Genomic DNA, 21690 nt, shown 5'->3' with positions numbered 1-21690 from the left:
GGGGCTGATGCAAGGGAACTGGATCATGTCCTCTCCAGGGACACTGCAGTCACCCCCAAAGAGCCCGCAAAGGCGCTTTGACAGGACTCCTTCACCATCACCAGAGAAGCCTGTGGTGACTGGGAGCTGGATGCAGTGTGAGGAACAAAACAATAAACCACTTGACACAGTTACAAAGCTTGCCACGGTGGGACTGAAAAGTGTTTTGAAAACACTCAGTCGCAACTGCCTCCCAGCTGCTGGAAACCCCATTATTCACATTTTACAAAATGGGAGACCGAGGCAGAAAGAGACTAAGGCTGGTTTTCCAAAAGAGCCTCCTGCAGTTATGTATCGGTATGTGCTTTTTTTCCTCAGTTTCCACTGCTGTTCTGGAGGAGATGTACAGTTCATCTGGTGAGAATCAGTTCCTTCAGCACAGCAACAAAATCCATCAAGGGAGAACTGTGGCATACCTCCATACATTTAATTCCTTTGAAAAGCCCAACATACACCATTTCCATAAAATTATACAAACGTCAAACCAAGTATCAGAATACCCAGAAGTCTTGACTCTCAGTTGCCTGCTCTAAGAAACATAGAATCATAGCATGGTTTGGGTTGGAAAGGACCTTAAAAGATCATCTAGTTCCACCCCCTGCCATGGGCAGGGACACCTTCCACTAGACCAGGTTGCTCCAAGCCTCATCCAGCCTGGCCTTGGACACTCCCAGGGATGGGGTATCCACAGCTTCTCTGGGCAACCTGTCCCAGTGCTTCCCCACCCTCTCCGGGAAGAACTTCTTCCTGATATCCAATCTAACCCTCCCCACTTTCAATTTAACCCCGTTACCCCTTGTCCTGTCACTACAGGCCCTTGCAAAGAGTCCCCTCTCAGCTTCCTTGTAGGCCCCCTTCGTGGGGGAGAACAGACTTCCCACAAGTGGAAGAATTTCTCTGCCAGCCTCAATAACTTAACGAGAACCATACCTACCAGCTGCTACATCATTACTTCCTCTGGAAATACATCTACTGCAGAAACCCTCAGTTCTCAATTTCCATCTGCTGCTCTGAATAACAGTGTTCTTACAGCCCTAGACTGATCAGAAAGCCAGCACCTGGCCCAGCAGCAGGCCTTGTTATAGACAGCACAGGAGACACATACCATCTGAGCTCCAGCTATTCCTCCGACTGCTCTGTTTGATGGGCGTTGTCCCAGGGAGATCACAGCATGTGAAGATAGCGCTCTGCCCAGGGACCTGCACCAGTTCTATGCACTTGCCATTGAGCTGGGAGGACAAGGCACAATGCATTGGCTTGTATGCAAAGGCAGAACAGTACCCTGAGAGGCAGGCTCGCTGGTAGAAATCTAACACCTTCTTCCTGTGTGGAAGAGACAAAAACCAGATCAGGTTAGCAGAAACGTGCTGCATTTCTGACAACGTGCGCTGTAGTTCAATGTAGAAATCACCAGCTGGGTACTCGGAAAAATGCATTCCATGAGGAGTTTGGTCAGAGACTGAAAAAACCTTTCCTTACTGTTTCTGCATTCTCTAAGCTGCAGGCAGTACAGGGCAACAAAACCAGATATTTTAAGAGGGACAGTGGTGAACGTTTCTGTTTTCTCATCAGACAGATCGACGAGTATGAAGACAGCACTCTTTGAATACACTTATTAATATAATGTGCCCTATATGGCTGCCAGATGACTCCAAGAAAGTTCACTGCGTGACAGCAGAAGCTTAATTCATCAGAGAGAATTTATCTGCAGGGAGAAAAACACCAAGGAAGGAACCAACAACTCTGACAATAGTATCTATTGTAGAGATAGTTAAACACTTTTCTCCTACCCTCTTTCAGAGTTTGGGTCCCAGGAGCTGTATGTGAGCCTCCAGTTAGTGAATACACAGTCACCAAAATAGTGTGAAGTTCCTTCTCTACGTTGAACTCACAACGGTAACGAATTAGACTACACATGGGATTTTTCATTGGCTTCTAAGATGATAAATATTCCAAAAAGGACCAGTGGGAGTTTTCTTACATTTGAGGATAAGCAGACTTAGAAGAACAATTCAATGGAACTCAACATTACTGGTCTGTTCTGGTAGCAGAGGCAGAAATTTAGCCTATAGATGAAAATATAACAGACACTGTCAGACATTGCAGCAGGGCTAAAAGGATGGGATGCATTGTGGTGGACTGGTTGGAAGCTGTCAACAGGAGGTAGCGTTGAGTACTTCGCATTTCATGTCAGACCAGTCATTTGTCTGAAACAACATAAAAAATTCTCTGCCACCAGCACGTGACCTGATTATAATTCACAGTCCCACTACATCGTACAGTCAGAGTCCACTTATAAGAGGCTAATATGTTAACAGATATTTAGTCTTACAGTCCAACATATTGCTTGTTGCTATCTAATCTTTTACACTGCGACAATTACAACAATTAATTACAAGCAGAGACAGCTCACGTTCATAACCTACTTGAAACTTGTATTAAATAGCTTAACAAGCCTCAGTAAAGGGAATTTTAACGAAGAATGACCAGGTTCCCTCTGCAATTTATCTGCAACTCCTGACTGCACCAAGTGACAAAGCTGCTCACCTGTCAGAGCCAGAGAGGGGGTAGATATCGGTACCATCCCAAAAGTCTGTGCAGGCCTCGAGGATGATGTCAGCTGTCCCATGAGAAAACATCTGCTCCGTGCCTGAAGTGTAGAACAACGAGTCAGCATCACACGTACAGGCTCCCAGGAAAGGGAGATCATGCCAACTGCTCCCTTATTTGTTAAGAGTGTTCCCGCAAACTGCCTTGATGCACTCCAGATATCCCCTTTCCTCTGCTGAAAGTCTTCCATCTCCATCAAGAAATTAGTCAAGGTTGCTATTTGTCTAACCGAGAGTTCAAACAAGGCTGTGATAAAGTGTCAGCCACGTAATCAGTTCCTATTCTCCCCTTACACTGTGTAACAATCCCGCTTCTACAGAAGGTGGGATAATATCTTGCTCCTGTATCCAACAGAGCGGAAGAAAAGATGCTCCTGTGTGCCTCTTCCCATGAGAGTACGAGCACCAGTGATGAGCCTATAGGGATCAAAGTCTGCCTACACTGGGAAGTTTATCCAATTTCAGGCCAGGAGTGGATCTAAAGGGTAAAAGCTATTCCTGAATACCTTCCATTCAAGTAGCAGAAGATAATTTAACAGTTTGGCCCATTAGATACCAGCCTGTTCCACAAAGGGTCCTGAAAACATGTTAAATCAGGATGGGTCAAAAGTTCAACCTAAAAGACTCAAAAAGTAACACATGTTGTGATCAGGGAAGGACTGAAAATCCATGGATGCCACAGCTTGTCCTGTTTGGTTTTTTTCCCTTGCTACTTTATTCTTTAATAGACAAAATCTTTCATTCCCTCTTGTAGACAGGGGTGTTAAAAAGTGTTTCCCAAAGGTGTGTGATGTCACTTGTCTGATGCAGGTCCCGGGCGTAGGACACAAGTTAAAGGATGCAGGATGCCTCCCCCTCCGCACTTCCTTTTCCCTTTCATTAGCACATCGGCGCATTAACATTGCCTGCACGTAGACTTCACTGTCTAGGTTCCCTCCTCCAGCTGCTCTGTGACTTTGCCCCCAACAGCTTCAAAGCTGATCTAATGAAAAAAACATCACTGCCAAGAAAAATGAGCCCAAAGGCTTCTTGCAGGCATTGTTGCTGACTGCAAACGCTCACACTAGCGGGTGAAATCAGGAGCCAAGAATATCCACTCGCACAAACCAGGCAGGGACCTTCAGGAACACCAGAGGATTTTCCAAAACATAGCAGCTCTCTGCTTTCTGCTATAAATAGTCATCACACGCCAAGTTTATCAGCATAACAAACCTCCAAGACGAATAGGAGCTGTGTGTGAAAGAAGGAGCCTGTTTCAGGGACACAAAGGGGTATTTGTGCAGTGCTCTGGTTAATTTTATTGTATAAACACCTAATCCTTCCCACTTTGCTCCTATGGTCACATAGGAAACGAGGGAACAAGAGTTGTTTCTTGATTCATGCAAAACCTATGCCCCAGACAGAGAGCAGGAGCTTGGAGGTGACCACAGACGCACACATACCTACGTTCATGCCTGACAGCAACTGCATTCCATCCCCCATGCAGTACCACCAGCATCCCACACAACAGTCCTTCTGAGGGGTAACTGACAGTGAGAGCACGCACCGCACACTGGAGGGAGTTCATTCAGCTGTCATTGCCAGTAAAGTGAGCTCAGCCTCTTTCCTTCCTAAATCATGAACTTGACGGCCAGCATTTCTCTGGCACAAGGGGGAAAACTAGTGAACAGGGCAGAGAGTAAGACTGCTGGGCCTCGTCAGGAAGAACCAAGCCACTAGAGCTAGGCTGAGCCAGTCAGAGCAAAAGGAATCTGAGAGTGCAGCAAGGGGAGACAGAGACAGTATCAAGCAGTTTTACTCCACTGAAGATGCCGGTGAGCCCCTTATTTCCATGTGGTTACTATGGATTTAGGATGTACACTGCCAGATGGCGAGACACATATTTCAGTGAAATAGCAAGGGAACATACAGATAAGCCACCTCCTATTTCTGCTACAGCTGTAGATTTTATTATGTATCTGCCTTTGACTTCAGCAGTCATGGGAGCGGGTGGATTTAAAGATTTATTAACAACTAGTGTATCAAGAAAGGTTAGTTACGATCCTCTGGTCTGACTCTTCTGCAGAGCCATTTGATTTCATCCAATATTATCTGCATAATCCACTATTTCTGGTTGTACACATTTTAGAAAGTTTCAAGGGACAAGACGACGGCGTGAGAGGTGTTCCAATAGTTAACTAACCCCGCCGGCAAAATTCCTCTTAGAATTTACTCTAGACAGCATAATCCAGGTCACACACGTATTCGTCTGAGCTCCAGCCTCTAAACTAAACCGTTTAAAAATGAGGATAAGGAGTTGAAATGAGGCAACATTAAAGGTTTTTCCCTACGCTAAGAATCTCGGCATCAGAAAAATTCTTGCTCACAAAGGCAATAGCAGCAATCACGACAAATGAAAAAGCTCCTCCCCAGGTGAAGTTACAAATTTAAGACGAATTGGGCAAGAGAAGACAGTTTACCTGGTAAATCTCTGGCCAGCAAAAGAATCATATTTCAGATTCAATACTGAACATATGCCAACTCCAGCGAGCCAAGTTCAGTCAATTTAAGATATTAGGAAGAGACTAAGAGCTTTGACAGACAAGCTGTTAAATCCTGCTGAGGTGCTTTAAGCCCTCTCAATGCCCAGCTGTATGTCCTTTCCATCCTAGCCCATTCCTATTAGAACAGGAAGGACTAGGAGGAGTGGAGAAGTCAGGGTCACCATGAATCTGCACAGAATTTCTGTGATTTCTTATTAGTAAGCAATATAGAAACAGAGTGTGCAATGTAATGTGCTAGACAGTTCCCTAAGATAATGATTTCTGATTTGGGTTACCTGAAGGCTGAGCATCACTAGCTAAAACCCTGAGCAATATTCAACCCTATGCAGTAGCAGTTTCACTGCCATAATGAAAACTATTCAAACCCCACTAAAACCCCACACCTTGTTCTGCACTGCCATGTGGTCCCAGAAAACAGGTTTATTGTGTGCTATCTAACATGATTTTTTTATGATCCTGGAGTAAGCCAGAGCTGAAAAGCCTTCCCTGCCTCAGTCTGCCCAAGCACTGATCACCAGGGTTTGTTATCTGTACTGGGCACATGCAGAGCAAAGCTGCCAACGCTCAGTGACTCCAGACTGTTCCAGTCTGACTCTGTGGAAAAGATCCTCCCATCCCAAGTAGATGCCCAAAGAAAGGGGCAGCCTTACTAGTAGTGGTGTCCTTCACAAACAGGTTAATCATGTGGCTCAGGGGTGGTCTCCTCTTGGTGATCGACGAAAGCTTCCCCAAGATTGTTTCCTTAACCATCTCATCACTTGGCAAGCGGTACAAGGCCAAATAGTTCTCCTGCTTGAAAAGATCTTTAGCACCTGGTGTGAAACCTGAAATGTGAACATAAGGAGAAGAAAATTAGGCTCTAACCAAGCAAAAGCACTCTCCTGCTTCTTATCCACTTTGCCTGCACAGGCAGGTGGGCTGTGCTCCCTCTGCATCCACACCAAGATGGCTCAAGGTCTATGATGAGAAACATTAAGAACAAGATGTTAGCAATTACAGCTTTCATGCTTCTGGCTCACTGAAGAAACTGTGACACTGAAGGACAGGCACAGAAGCAAGTCCAAGAGCTTCCAGATTTTAATCCTAGTGTTGCCTCTAATCTCTCGCCTCCCCTGTGCCTCAGATTTAAAGCTATAGAACCAGCTGAGGTACCTCACCTCATTTATACTCCAACTCCTGGTAAAGCATTGCTGTAAAGACAGGCCAGCTATCTTGTTCATTCTTTGTCTCATGATTGGATTGGCAGACTCAAGCCAGAAGAATACCAAGCCTAGCCAGGGCTAGTTGGCAATATCCTTGATGACATTTGTTCCTTTGATAGTGTCTACAATGTCAGAACTTGCCAAAACAATCTCTGTAATAGACTTTTCTGGCAACCAAACAACAATAGCGTCAGGTCTGTAATTCCACTTTCTCAGCAGCCAGGACTGGTGAAATATTTTTCTTGTGCTCTCTAAGGATTAAGTGTCTGTTGACAGCTCTGATTTCTCTGTGTCAGCTCATCCAATTTCTCCTTACCTATTAGCCTGGCAAGCTCACAGAGGCCCCAGGGCACGTGGACAGGCAGCACGGCATTGTGAGTTTCCTGGAGGGCAATGTTGCAGAGGTGGTCAGAGAAGCGGCACAGGCGCTCCGTCACACTGGCATTGCAGAGATTGAGCAGCACGTTCAGGCCCAGAGGCTTGAGGGAATTCAAGCGCATTTGCCAGTTGGAGTCATCAAACTGGATGCAGGAAGGGTTCTGCTGGTCCTGGGACAGGCTAAGCATCTCGAGGTGGTAGTCACACACAAAGTCTTCAGCCTCACAAGCCAACACCTCACTGTCACCAACAACCTGGTGCACCAGACAGGAAAATTCTCATTGGTTACAACGAAAACAGCTTGAGCCTAGAATCCCATGGGGAATTCTCAATTAAATTCCCAAAAGGAGAGACTCTTCAGGTTTAAGTCGTTCTTATAGCTCCACAAAAGACTAACTGTGTGTCCCCTCACTGTGTCTTACCTGTGTATGTTCCTCTTCTCCACCCTCTGTGTCCTTGCTAAAACTCACATTGGACCCAGAGGGATGCTTGCTTCTGCTGTTGGGCTTTCGGTGGGCATGGGCATCGGGAGCCTTTGGAGCATCACTAGACCAGTTGTTCCTCTCTTGCTCATTGGTCAGGTGGACTGTGTCTGCCAGGGGGCCAGAGAGCAAAGCATCTCTTTCATGGGGCTGCAAGAGGTCAAGAAAACAAACAGTGGTGATTCGGTGGTTGAACATGAGCCATTACCGATTCGCCTGCTGCTTCAGGACACCTGTAAAAGAGGATCTCATCCTCACTGCTCCTTTATCTTTTAAGCAAAGAATTATGGCACAGGACTTCTCTATAAGCAAAGGGCCGTCTCTATAATACCAGGTTGTGTGTATCGGTCAAGCTATGATTAGAGCCAACATACTACATAATGGATTTCATATCCCTCACCTCGTCTTCCATCTCAGGATGGCAGAAGGACCGTGTAGAGAGCTCATCAGTCAGATCTTCATGGCTATCATGAGGTGGTTCCACTTTCCCACTGAAGAACAGAACAGTCTCTGGACTGGGGTTTGGCCAGGAAAGAATCCCCTGCTTGTCTACACAGCAGAGCACCTAGAACATCCCACAACACCCCCAAGAAAGCAACATCTCAGTGAAAACCTGTCTCAGTGTCCATGCATAGTTGTAAATATCACAAGTTTAATAAACACACAGAGGACAGACAAGTGCCACCTTCGCCAACCTTCTGTCCTAAGAAACTGCACCTAATAATCCTCCAGGAAATCTGAGAATTCCTTGCTCTAGCAGGACTGAAGGTTGTTTAACACCAATTTTATCTCAGGATATTGCAAAGCTGCATGAAGGCCATGAGAAGGAAGCAACTTCTGAACCTGTTTCACCAGCTAGTACCTTATCAGGACCTGAACCAGCTGGTTCTGGAACAGGAGTCAAGAGAGTTATGGGACCAGAACTGGAAATGGAAAATACAGACACCCTGTTAGATGCCACGGAGTATCTCTAACCATTGTTTTAACCTGTAAATGTGCTGCTTGGACAAAACAAAACAGTTATAAACTCTTCTACAGACAGGTACCCACAGGGTTTCTAATTCCAGCACAGTGAACTGACTGCCAACAGTCTATACTCAGGGAGGACGACATGAACAACGCAAATGAAGCATCCATGTAAGGATCTTCCTTCTGAGAACCCAGCAATACTCACAGTGACAGATCCCAGACTATGAAGCAAGCTGGAAGTGAAGCTCAGAGTTGGGGATTTGCCTTTTAAAACACAGAGGAAGTGGCTCCAGATACAGCGTATCATTTCCTGCCAAGGGAAGCAGAGGACATCACCCAATCAAAGACTCATTCAGTGAAAGATGAGGGGAGAGAGGGAAAAAAAGGGAGGATGACATTACCTGCTTTCAGGTTCAACACAGTGATACACTGTAAGATAAACACTGGTCTCCATGGGAACCTGTTAACTGATACGGTGCTGATGTTCTCAAGGGAAAGGTATTTCTTCCCCCTTCCAGAGGATGCTAACAGACAGTCTGATTGTTGAACTGAGAATTCACTGAAACTACCTTTGTCTATCCAAAACCACAGAAAGGAATTCTGAAGTGATTTCATTTGGGGTAAATCGGTCATTACCTCCTTTATTACAGAGTTTGAGGCCTTAAGCTTACTATCACCATACTGCAAAGTGGGTAAATGGAGTCACTGTGGTGAGGTGACTTGCCCAAGGTTACTGAGGCAGTGACAATGTTGGAAACAAAGACAAAGTGCCCTGACTATTCCATAATTACAAATGGATTGTAATCAACATGGTAATAAACTGAAAGAAGGGGATATTTTGCAAAATTAAAACGTCAAGTTTCATTTTCTACATGAAAACGTTTCAGAGGGAGGCAAAGGCAGCAATCAAGCCAAGCACCAGAGCTGTGTGTTTTCCTCCGTGTGCTCCTGCAGCCTGCAAAACCAGGTTTGCATTTCAGTGTTATTTTACTGCTTTTTAGCTGTTGTTCTGGAATTCTGTCAGTGCAGAGCACTTCTCCCAAAGCTCCTTAGATCCTAAGGAGCTCAAATGGGAAACACACAAGTTATCACCAGGAAGGCAAAAAGCTCTTATTTAAGCCAGTTTCTCATAGGCAAAAATGTTACGTAGGTAGAAATGGCAAAAAGCAGATCTTTTCACCAAGGAAGGTCAGTTCAAATCCCTCCCATTTAACACCTGATAATCATCGCAGCTAAATGAGGAACTGGCACAGAAAGACAACAAAATATTCAGCAAAAGAAGTGTGTGTGTGCATCCACGTGCACTTCTCTGTGTGGCTGAGAGCAAGGAGATATGAATTGACTCCTATGATATCTAGGGATTTTTAATCACTCCTGGAGTCCATCCGCCTCCTTATGGAAAGGAGAACCTTAATGCCAGATTAGACAGAGGAGTGTCTTTCCTCGACCCACCTGTTTAATCTGGATGACACAATTTAAGAGAGTGGCCAGATGCAGTTCCTCCCCCAGAAAAACAACTCCTGAATGTTTATTTGCCCCAGCTTTGGAAGCACTAGTAATGTGCTTAAGTTTGTTAAGGAGCCTATGAAACAGGATCAGACTTTTAGCCTGAACATCCCATGCTCCCCTCTTGGCATTTGGTCTTGGTGCTGACCACCGTCCCCTCTGTTCTTTCGTTTTGGCTTGAAGAAGGAGGCTTTTCTGGCACAAGCAAAATACTTCCCTTCTTTCTGACAAACACTATACCAAGTTTATTTTGTTCCTGGAACAGGAGGACTCGAAAGAGGTACTTCCTTCAGGATAGAAAAAGTTGATTTCAAGCCATTTGCAATTTTCAGAGAAGCACAACTGGAGTCCGTACCACAGTCACCTCGATCTCTGGTCAGCAGAGCAGCGTTTACATGGGAAGGTGTAGGGGAGAGACATGCAACCTGCATGCATAGCAAATTAAAGCAGCAAATGAGTGACAACGGACAACTCACACAAGTAAAAAGGGTCTAGGAACAAGCAGGAGATCAGCAAGGAAGGGAAAGGATATCATGAAGTTCTGCAGTGAAGATGGAAGAAAACAATTCATAATAATAGTACCTGAGAAGATACCATCTCTGTGTAGCTGCTGAGAGTGTCCTCTGAAAACTTAGCAAGCTGCAGCAAGAGAAGAGACCAGTTACTATAATTGTGCTCAGAAATGTGTCATGAGGAACATCCTTCCCTGAGTACCATGCCTTCAGAGAGAAGAAAGCAGGAGTCCCGCTCTGTGGGAACCGCTGTACCAAGGCAGCCCAGTAATTCAGCAAAGCAATTAAGTCTTTAATGGACGATATCTTCATCTACTTGTGAAGCACAGTCGAAGTGCTTGGTGCTGTACACCACAGAAGAACACACAGTCATTACCTGAATGTCTACAGAGAAAATAATAGCAATTAGGCTCTTCCTGGATGGTTATTTTTAGACAGAAAGAGCCAGGATTGACTGATCTGTTTTTAAGCTTTAATGGGTCAGTTAAAAGAAGGTTGTAAGAGTGGTTGGAAAAGCAGGTGCCTGGAACACAATGGGCACAGAGGAATGAGGTGATGGCGCATGGGATGTGAATAGGAAATTAAAAGGAATTATAGATGGCACTCCATGGGGCTCTTTACTAACTCCAAATTTGTGCATGCAGCACAAAGGAATTCTACAGTAGAGGTAATGTTGAAAACCAGTTTCAATTGAAGTACAGTCGTAAGTATGTCAGTAATACGGCACCCCAACTAATAATGTATATATCTGGCACTTTAAAAAAGGATCAGTTTAACAAAGCTGATAAAAGCCGAGACAAATTTGTCAGAATTCATTTAAACTGAAAACTATGAAGGATAATGAGGAACTGTTTAACAATATTTTACTAAGATTTCAAAAAGCAACCAACCCATAGCAAAAATAAAAAAGTCCAGTTCTGAGTGGAAGTGAAAATAGAAGAAAAAAATAGCATAAAAATAAGAAAAAGTATTTTTTTATTTTTAAGTAGGTAATTAACCCCAGTCCTCTGCTGGCTGAAGACAGCGAAATTGCAAATGACATCGCAGGCAAGGCAGACGTGTTAAATAAATATTGCTATTCCTCATTCAGGGATATAATCACACCATATGATAACTATGAAATATTTTCCATTCTAACGCTAGCTACTGAAAGGAAGTATGTTTAAATTAGCAGGTCTGGACAACTTTCGTTCCTGCTGATTTTGCAAAAGGCTTGAAGGATGGATTAGGTCCCAATGCAGTGGAAGAAAGCTAATGTGGTGCCAATGCCTAAAAAGGGTAAGGAGAACAAACCAAGTTACCACAGGACCCCAGGCAGACTTTGATTGCAGACACAGTAACAGAGCAGCCAATACGAGACCCAGTTAAAAGAAAAGAAGTGGAATAATACAACCAGTGCCAAATGCCGCAAGTATATGGGTAATAAATCTCATCAAACTATTGTGATATCTTTTTGGACAAAATTACAAATTTGACTGATAAAAGCAATGCTTTTGATGTAGACCATTTGGTGCCTTGACTTGATGCAAAATGCTTTACTGTTTTTCTAACAAAAACTAGAGAAATAATGGAGAAATAGGGCCCATACTAAATATGTTACAAACAGACTATCTCCAAATGGAAGAGAAACTGAGAAACTCCTTGCAATAGGATGTTACTAGCTCAAGCAAGGACAAATTCTGGGTATTCTGTTAATAGCCTGAAAGAAAACTAAAAAACATTACTGATATGACTGCAAACTAGACAAAGGTTGGGGCAGGGTCCGGTAATAAAGAAAGCAGACCACTGTTACAGAACAATATGGACTGCGTTGTAAATAAGCAAAAACATGCACACCAACAGGCAGGAAAGTAAGGCTGCATACCCAGGAGCAAAAACGAGGGCTGGACTTACAGGGTGAGAACTCTGTCTTAGAGAGCAGTAACTGTAGATGGTCAGCTGAACAAAGCCTGGCCATTGAAAGCAGTGGCTAAAAGATCTAGTATGATCCTTTGGTGCCCTAACAAGGGAACATAGCGTAAGAAGTCCAAATTATTCTGAAATTTAGCACAAGTACAACTGTTCCTGGAATATTTTGTGGGTTTGGGAGATTCGTAATTCTACAGTGATCCTGAAGCACTGGAGAAAGCTAAGAGGAAAGCCAAGAGAAAGATTAGAGGGTTGGAAAATATGCTTCTAGTGACTCAAGGTGCTTAAACTGTTTACTTAACCAAAGAGACGGTAAAAGGCAATGTGCATAGCTACAACAGACCAGAAATTTGATTGACATGCTCTTAAATCTCAGAGATAAAAGATGTGAATGTTCCAAATGCTGGAAATCAGTTACTACAAAAATTCCCACTAACACAGAATTCCCATTTTTAGTAGTGAAGGTAAATAATTACTGAAACAACCTATCAAGGGCAGTACAAATGTTTCCAAACCAACAACAAATTCCTTTCTGTAGTCCAGCTGTAGTAATGCAACTTGAGGCAGGGGCTTCATTGCGGGGCCACTGGTTTGTGTCCTGCAGGATGTCTGACTAACCAGTCACAAGGGTCACCTATGGCCTTGAAAAACTGGGAATCAAACAGCTTGAACACGATGGGAGAGGGCAGAAGGTGGGGAAGAGAGTCACACAGGCCAAGTGATTGGAGAGGAAGAGGGTCTTACCTGCTACATTTTGAACAGAGTAGAGAGAGGAAGGAGTGAAATAGAGAGGCCAAGGTAAGATTGCCCTACTCAAGGGGGAGAATGACCAAGGCACATCACAACGGTTGTTCTGCAGCGGCAAGGATGGAGGATCATGTTTGAGATGTCACAGAAAGAGCTGGCTGGACAGAATGAGTTGCCTGGACAAGAAAAAGGAGAAGACAGGAAAGAACACAAGGAAGGTGCAAGTATGAGTGACAGGGAAAATGGGTAGGTTGAGAATGACGAAGCAGGGAAGTCAAGGAGTTCTGACTTTTCCCAGCCAAATAGCCAGGTGTGTTTTTGAAAGAGGAAGGTTCCAAAGACAGAAATCAAGTGATGCTGAGAATGGGTGGGAAAGGGAAAGTGGAGAAAGCACTGAAAAGAGATAGTAAAGGTGCAAATGCCACTGAGGAAGGCAACATGTAGCCTACCCCCCAGGACACAGGCAGATTAGTCATGTACAACCTATAGGGAAAAGAACAGAAAACACAGACCCAAGACCACAGAGGCCAAGGAAGGACAAGGTTAAAGAAAGGTGCTTGCACCTAAGGTGTAACAGAAGTCAGCAAAGAAGACAAACATAACACAGTGCATCTCACCAACATTGCCACCAAAAGAGAACAAGAGACACCTATCAGCAGATCCAGCTGGGGATACACACCCATCAGACGACGAAAACCAACCCCCCAAACCAGCAGAACGCCCAGAAATTCCTCTTACTCCCTGCCCCACTGTAAAGGCCATGCCTGCAAGCGAAGCCCCAGAGCCTGAGGAAAGGGCTGTTCAGGCCACACTTCACAACAGGGGATTGCAGAGGATGTCATGTATCACATTCCTTCTCAGTGGCTAAACGTTCTCTAGTTATAGCCACCACAGGGCATTTATCTCTGTGTTAACTCCCCTAACAGATTGTATTTAGCTGATAGAAAGCACATGCCTTGAAGAGATTTACAGAATCACTGGAGCTTCCTATCACCTTGGGATATCCATAGACAGGTTGAAAAAATTAAAACATCTGTTCAAGAAGCAGCCACGCTGTGCTCCAGGGAGAGGGCGTAGCTGGGGCAACCAAACATCCAACAAGCTTTTACAATTACGTGGACACATCTGCTGAATTCACTGTGCTCACTCCATGTCCCGCCCTGTTCTCTGCAATGGTTTGATGTAGCGAGACACCTACCAGCGAGGTGGATGAGGCCTTGCTCATCTGGGCCAAGACTCTGGCTTCTCCAAAGGCTGTAGCAAGAATCCACAGGACAGGAAAGAGCAACGGAAGGATGGGCAGGACACCATTCACCTGAAAAGGACATTTGTAATCACCAGCACACACAGAGCCAACAAGAAGTCAAACCTCTCACGTGACACCTCTTTCACCACAGTGAGAGGGCGGGTAAAAGGCAATGGCAGAAGGGAAGGATGCTGCTTGCACTGGAAGAGAGAGCATGGAGAACACAGAGAAGCACAGGAGGGGAGACACACACCCACCCACCCTTAGGGGTTTGTAATAAAGGAAGCTGTGAATGAATCACACCAACTTGCAGTTGTTAAATCCTAAAGTTTCAAGGCAAAGGATACTATAAATATATATATATACACACACACGGCAAGTAAGAGAGAGCAAACAACATAGAGTGCCTAGGAGGAATGGCCAGGGTACAGCTGTTGTCTTGCTCCACTGAGGGAGCTCCTGGATCCAACAGGCACAAGGCCGTGCACAGAATGCTGGCACAGGATGAAGCAGGTCGCTGAGGGAGGGGATTAGTCTCATTGGAGCTCTGGGGAGGAGATGTAGTGGAGATCAAAGCTCCCCTTTACCTGCAGCTGAAGAAGAGTGTACTGCCAAGAAGCAATTCCAGGAGCTTTGAAAATGAAGCGCACCGCATTGGTGATCAGGAAGCCAGCCTGCAATCCAAACAGAGATGACACTGTCAGCTAACTACGAGTACTCGTGGGGGAGGAGTTTTCACTGCCTTGTAACATTCTCAGCCCTGGGAAAGTCTGGAAGATATACTTGGTCTGCAGTTCAGTTCCTCCCTCCACTTGCACTGCTAGATGGCTCAGCATCTTTTGTTTCTCTGAACTACCCAAGGTACATGCATAGTCAGCTGTGTAAGTTAGGGCCTGGCCACAATATCCTGTCGATGGCTGCAAATTCTTCACCTTTATTGACAAAACACGGCTATATTCAACAAAGGCTTGAAATCAGACCTACCAGTACAATAGGGACAGCATATTTCAGCATCACTGACTGTACAGTGAATCTCTCATTATCCAGGGCTGTCACAGGACGTGACAAAGCCACCATGTCCAGGCCCCACCTAAAAAAAAAGGGAAAACAGCTTGAGATTTCAGTGACCAATACCCTAACCCTGCACTTTCCTCAGAAATAAACCTCCTAGTAGACACAATTAGAACACTGTGTTCACCCTATGCTATGAGGAACGACCTTCAAAAGAGAAGCCAAGTTCTACAACAACAGTGTTGCACCTGCCATGGCAAATTTGCAGGGCTGTTGATCCAACTCCCCAGGTCTCCTCACCTGCTTACCAGGAAGGCTCCATCGCCCTAAAGTGTACTGAAACTCCAAGTAAAAAAAAAGGGAAAACAGCTTGAGATTTCAGTGACCAATACCCTAACCCTGCACTTTCCTCAGAAATAAACCTCCTAGTAGACACAATTAGAACACTGTGTTCACCCTATGCTATGAGGAACGACCTTCAAAAGAGAAGCCAAGTTCTACAACAACAGTGTTGCACCTGCCATGATAAATTTGCAGTGCTGTTGAGCCAACTCCCCAGGTCTCCTCATCTGCTTACCAAGAAGGCTCCATCGCCCTAACGTGTACTGAAACTCCAACAGGACATTCACGTATCTTGTACCTCCAGCTGAGTGAATGGTGTCACATCGCTGGTCACATCAAACGCCTGAAATCTGTGACCTCCCTGCATTGTTCAAATTTAACTGGAAAGCAATGAGCTGAACAGTAATACTTAGCACATATGTGTTTATACATTAGCCTAACCTACCAGTTAAGGAGGACAACTGAAGACAGACAGTAAGAGACTTACAGCATTCCCAGGAAATAGAGAAGACACAGCACAGCCTGAAAATTCCTGTCCCAGACTGGTAGGTCTCACTCTTTGCTGACCCAAGGTGCCAACAAGGACATAGACAAACTGTGCAGGAATTGTGCACTGTATTTAACCCACCTGACATTATCAATTATTGGGGTCTTCAAGACACGGAAGAGACGATACAACTGAGGGTTCTGAGGTCCCTTCTTCACTTCTCCCCTTGGGGAGGGTGGAGGTGAGAAAGGTGGAAACAGATCCCCTGGCTCCAGAACTATGTGCTCATCATCCTAGAAAAAAAGGCAGAGCCCAAAGGGGCCTCGGTGGAATCCTGCTGCATGGGACTGGATATTTAGTCCAGCAGGACCCATCCCACTGCAAGTTACACAATACCTCTTTGTCACAGTTCCCTCTCAGCTCTCAAAAGTTCATTAGCTAAACTATTGCAAATTAAATGCTTGTGTCCAAGCACATCTGGTTATTTCATGAAAATTGGCATTTGGAGTGAAAGTTATGATAGAAATCAGCAAAGGTGAATTTCAAGCAGCAAAACCTTTGCACGGATCTTATCACTGGTTTGTTAATTTAATTCTACCCCAGGTATTTTATATTATCTTCTTTTACAATAAAACAGAAAACAGTGGTAAAGTAGGAAGGAAAACATCAAAGCGAACTTTATTTCTCCACATAAAAACCAGGATAAAGTAGGAGGTTTGCATGTCATATCACCCTACTGGATAGATTCACTCCACTTATATTTAGCAGCACATTACAATTTCCCCTTGACCTGGAAGAGATGGAAATCTGATGCTTTGGTATCACATTAGTGACTCCTGTCCATTGGGCTGAGAGTTCATAGGGAAGATGCAGTCCGTCTAACGAAGCACCATCCTTGACTGAACTGGAATTTCAAGCTATTTTCAAGGTCAGAAGAAATTAAACACTCCAGTAATCTGTACACTGGGAATTACAAGTATTACCAAGAAAATACTGGAAAATATACTGTTACAGGCCAGGGAAATAAGACAGGTCAAATACCTTAATCCCTCTCAGAGAAGCAAATGACTCCTGGCCTGGCCTCAAAGCAATGACATCTCCTTCAACCAACAGGCTCACCGGCAGGTTGACAAGGTGACCATCCCTGTAGGCCCAATGAAGGGACCAGGATGGGGCATAAGGCATGTGAAGGTCAGGGTACATGGAGTCTGGCCATTTCACCTCTTTGCCAAGTGTATCTAAAAGCACAACATGTGAAAGAATTAAGTGGTAACAATGCTGGAGGGGCTAGTCATACATTGATTTACATCCTGTGGTGGCTACTGGTCCTCCAGTGCTAAGCTCAGTCCATTCCCATCATCTTTTATCATCTCTCTTTCCCCTTGATGGCTTTTCCTCTCTCTCTCCACCCAGTACTAACTACTAAGCATAGTCATTGTATGACCTTAAATACATCCTTGTACCATGGAAAAGCTAAAGGCTGTCCTTGAAACTGCCGCACTGAAATGAACTCCCTCCTCAGGTTCAAAAGCCCCCATTGAGACGATGCTCACGCACAGCAATTTATGTCCTTCTGTTCTATGTTGTGGTACAACCCCACGTATTCTCCTCTCATCATCTGCTGCAAGGCAGATATTTTCGTAAGCTACTGCGGGTTCGAATTACTCCGAAGCACAGACATAACAGACGCCTACCTGATAACACACAGATTGGAAGCACATGGCCACATGACAGCTCAAAATAACTATTCTACAGGACAGGCATGAGTAGGACACAATTCTCACAGCCTGTTTCTGTGTAACAGGGGAAGCTCAATTAGTAACGTATGTGATGATGTTTGGAGAAAAATCCAATGGGAGGAAAACATCAATGCAAATGAAAGACAGATGAATGAGACCTCACCATTTATCTTATCAATGATTGTCTGAAGTCTCCTCTCCACCTCTCTGCACTTCAGCCTCTCTTGACGCCCGATCATGAAGAGATCCAAGAGGAGAAGGAGGAAGAGTGCCAGTGCATTAACTATCTCAGCACCTTGGCTTTGCACAGCAAAACAGAAGAAACCAGAAAGCAGATGAGCTTCGGGTAAATGAGCAGAATACACTGCCAGCCGCCCACAGAGATAAATGCACACCTGCTCCGTTGTTTATTCCTACATCCCACAGACTTACGGCTAAAGAACAGCAGGGGAGCTATGATCACACTTCTGCTTTAGAATAATGCCACCAGAGAAGTCTGAAAAGACCAGTCTCAATTAAAAAATACCCTTACAAACATGGTCGAGGCATGCTATGGCGCATGTGATAGCACAGTAATTTCTCCTATGAGCCACTAACTTCTCCAGTTTCAAAATCCTTCCTAACTGTGACAATGCCTTAGTTTTTTTTAAGATCTACGAACGCTGTAGAAAAAAAATCTCAGTCTTTTCATAGAACACTCTGTGGGTCTATTAAAAGCAGAGTTAAGTTGGCTGAAGTTTTGTGAAAGGGACAGAATTACCGGTATGAGCATGCTAATGTCTAGATGTCTAGACAGAATGAGGGACAACACTGTCGTATCAGCCACACACAGTGTCAAAATGATACAAAACTACCACCTTGCTTCAGTTAACCAGCACAGGATGTTCTGCTTACCTCCCCTGTGGCTGGCTCCCATAGCAGCACAGCAGCAACAGCACTGCCAGAAGCATCAGAGATGCACCAGGCCAGTGGAAACAGGAGCAACGGTTACCATGGTACAGAAAACTACTCCTCCACACCTCCTACGAAAGGAGAGCAGCAGAGAGTCAGCATTCATGAAATACAGAGCCAGACATTTGAAAGAGCAGAGTGAGAAAGGGTGAAGGCAGCAGTTGACACTCCAGGGTGAACACAACTTTGTAAAACCCCTGAAAATGACCCCAAGCATCCCAAATCCGTTATGTGAATGCTACAGCGCTAATGGCTGCTCAGCTGTCAAGTCTGGGTGAACACTCTCTGCTTTACTTTCTCCTGGAAGAATGAGAAGTGAGAAGGCTTTGTGCCAGGCTGCGCCATTGCCACTAACCAAGCAAGGAACACCTGTAACATATAAATACCATGCATAAACACTAGCACCTTGTATTCAACACACACGCCAGACAAGTATGGTGGACAAGGGGAGATGGTTGAGCTTCACAGCTCTTTCTCTCCACCTGGTATAGACCCCTAGGAACTGCTATTCGTGGCTCTTGAAGCCCTCAGATCCCTCACAGGTGAAGCTAAGCTCCAGCATCCAGAAGTGCTCAAACATACCCTTAGGTCAATTCCTTGCTTTGCTCCGAAAGACTTTAGCAGTTCTACACCGGGACACTCTGCAGCAGCAGTCTGAGAGAGAATGCAGCCTACTTTGGTTTAATCTTCAGCTTTATTTTGGGTAGGGGAGACTGAGTGCCCAGCCTGGTGCTGTTCGGTGCCTCACCTTCCATGAAGTCACTTTTTTCCGCTCCTTCTGATGCCCCTCCAGCAGTGCTGACAGCTGGTCTCTCAGGATCGTGAGGGCTTTCTTTGTGGTAAGGCCCAAACTTGAGGTCATCTCATCCTGAGGTGCCAGAAAAACAAACTATTTAGTGCTTTCCTATTTTCTTTTTAGGCTTTTTCCTGGTGGTTGACTGAGCACTCTACCATGAATCCCCTGCACTCATCATCACCACTCTGATTTTTCCTGAAATCATCTTCCCTCCTGTGAACTTTAGACTGCTGGCTGGAATTAGAGCACCCAGATAATATCAGGTAAACAAACCAGTCCTGACTGTGCTGGATAAATGCTTTATCAAAGCACAATACCAAGTCATTTCTGTGAAACAAGATTCTAATCAGCAGAGGCTGGGGACAATACAAAGGGAGGTTGCTCAGCTCCAAGGTTACACAGGCTTGAACTGGTATCAGCTTGCAGAGACAACAGACTACAGTTATGGTAGAATGTTAATGACACAGGGTGGATTTTGCTAACAGTAATAACATCTAAGTAGTAGGATATCTGCAATTCTAAACAAGAGTGGTCCGATTTCCACAACTGCTTGTTACAAATTTGTGCTTACGAATCTTTCACACAGAAACCCACAGATTTAAGTGCTAGGCAATGCATCGGTTCAGGCAGAGGCACAACAAAAGAAAGCACTTTTTACAAAGAAAGCACTGTTAAGTACTGAGCTGTGTGCACATACAGGGCTATGGAAGCACAGAGTCCAGACCGCTGCTCCCTCACTCTTCAGGGAAGAGGCAGCAGTCTGAAACGATGCCAGCCAAGAGCATGCCATCTGATGCTGATACCAAGGAAGTGGGGAAAATGCTTGCATTTCTGGGTCAAGAACACAAGCGCTTACCTTCCTTTCAAATCACAGAGACTGCTGCGAGGTACTGTGGGTACCAGATGACTGAATCAACAAGAGCGTGCAGGCAGGTGTCCATGACACCCAGCAGATACCAGGGAACTGGTCAATAAACGATCTCGTTTGCACTTCTTGTTTAAATACAAACACGCTGGGGGTGTAGGGCACATAGGATATCCTGCACATCAGAAATGCTCAGGTGCACCATACTGTTTACGAAGTAGAGAACTACTGAACACAAAGCAGGCAGGAAGCTTCCCCCGCCAGTCCCCCCAGCGTGACACACACAGAGCCCAGCAGACACAACTCAGGCAGGAGCTGCAGCTCTTCCTGCTGTTGCAGTCAAAAGCTCTGCCCAGCCCTGCCAAATCCACCGTGGTCTCACACTGCAGCAGCTTCAGGAGCTGCAGGCACGCACCCGGCTCAGCTGCAATCTGCACTTTCTTCCGGTTCCTTAACTGAGTGGTTTCCTGATGAACATTTACTGGAAACTAATCTCGGACTTCAGACTCATTTGCATTGATAGTCCAATCCAAAACTAACGTAAGCATTAAGGAATAGCAGATAGCCGCTCCGTAAACTACTGTCTACCACACACACACACTCCCCACCTTTCAGGGACAACAGCGAATTCTGGCCAGGCAGAGTCTAGCAATGCTGCTTTAGCTGCACTTCTACAGAACTAAAAATAATCCTGCTGTAGTTTTCCTTCTGTGTCAGTTTTAGGAATAGAGGAAGCAGTTCTGTGTTGTTCTTGGAAGCAGCCCAGGTAACATCAGCACAGGACTAAACACAGGAGTCTCCCAAAGACTCCCAGAGGAGAAGATGGCAGGCAGCGTAGCTGGCAACAGCCACGCTACTGCACCACGGGCGTGCTGCGAGCAACGGGGAGCAAGTGGCACTGGAAGGTTTCTCTCTCCGATGGCTGCCGGCTGTTAGGGGCAGGGCAAAGCACCCACAAAACCACTCATCCTTCCAACACAGGGAAAGCAGACAAATAAAAGTCACAGAATGTAGGGCAGCAATAATAAGAGGGACTTTGAAAAGCGAAGTCTGCTTAGACACGGAGCTGGTTCCAACGGTACAGCAAGAGCTAGGGAAGAAATGAGAGGGAAGCTGCACGTAGTGCCATCATCCGCCAACACGTCCTGCCTGGAAACTGCCACTACACAGCCGACAACGAGCAAAAAACGTCAGCAAATCCAGAGGTAATCCGTAAGGCTCCTGCAATATTGCACACCTGCTCCAGTCTTACACAGGAGTTATGTTTGGCCGTGGTGTCAGTCCAGGCAAGGGCAGACACCAGGGAAGGTGGCTGTAGCCATGGAGAAAGAACCAGTTCAGAGTGTGGCCTGTTGGGG

At 45.2% G+C, this 21690-nt stretch overlaps 1 protein-coding gene across 1 annotated transcript in view; it reads right to left on the bottom strand.

Moving 5' to 3' along the window:
• KIAA0195 (KIAA0195 ortholog) overlaps positions 1-19533 on the bottom strand; it is a 29516-nt gene extending 9983 nt beyond the window's left edge. The window contains exons 1-16 of the mRNA XM_010156768.1: positions 19420-19533; positions 18615-18742; positions 17884-18020; positions 17023-17219; positions 16123-16274; positions 15126-15231; positions 14729-14815; positions 14094-14210; positions 10311-10367; positions 8428-8532; positions 7654-7818; positions 7194-7403; positions 6710-7025; positions 5842-6015; positions 2587-2689; positions 1145-1362 (exon numbers count right to left, since the gene is read on the bottom strand). Coding sequence (XP_010155070.1) covers positions 1145-1362; positions 2587-2689; positions 5842-6015; positions 6710-7025; positions 7194-7403; positions 7654-7818; positions 8428-8532; positions 10311-10367; positions 14094-14210; positions 14729-14815; positions 15126-15231; positions 16123-16274; positions 17023-17219; positions 17884-18020; positions 18615-18742; positions 19420-19533 — 2386 coding nt within the window. The remainder of the gene's footprint in view (positions 1-1144; positions 1363-2586; positions 2690-5841; positions 6016-6709; positions 7026-7193; positions 7404-7653; positions 7819-8427; positions 8533-10310; positions 10368-14093; positions 14211-14728; positions 14816-15125; positions 15232-16122; positions 16275-17022; positions 17220-17883; positions 18021-18614; positions 18743-19419) is intronic.
• Between the last annotated feature and the right edge of the window lie 2157 nt (positions 19534-21690).

The sequence above is a fragment of the Eurypyga helias genome, unplaced genomic scaffold (genome assembly GCF_000690775.1).
Source record: "Eurypyga helias isolate BGI_N326 unplaced genomic scaffold, ASM69077v1 scaffold30138, whole genome shotgun sequence".
In the NCBI taxonomy this organism is placed as follows: Eukaryota; Metazoa; Chordata; class Aves; order Eurypygiformes; family Eurypygidae; genus Eurypyga; species Eurypyga helias.
The sequence above is the reverse complement of the archived record's forward strand: the minus strand, read 5'-3'. Positions and strand labels throughout refer to the sequence as shown.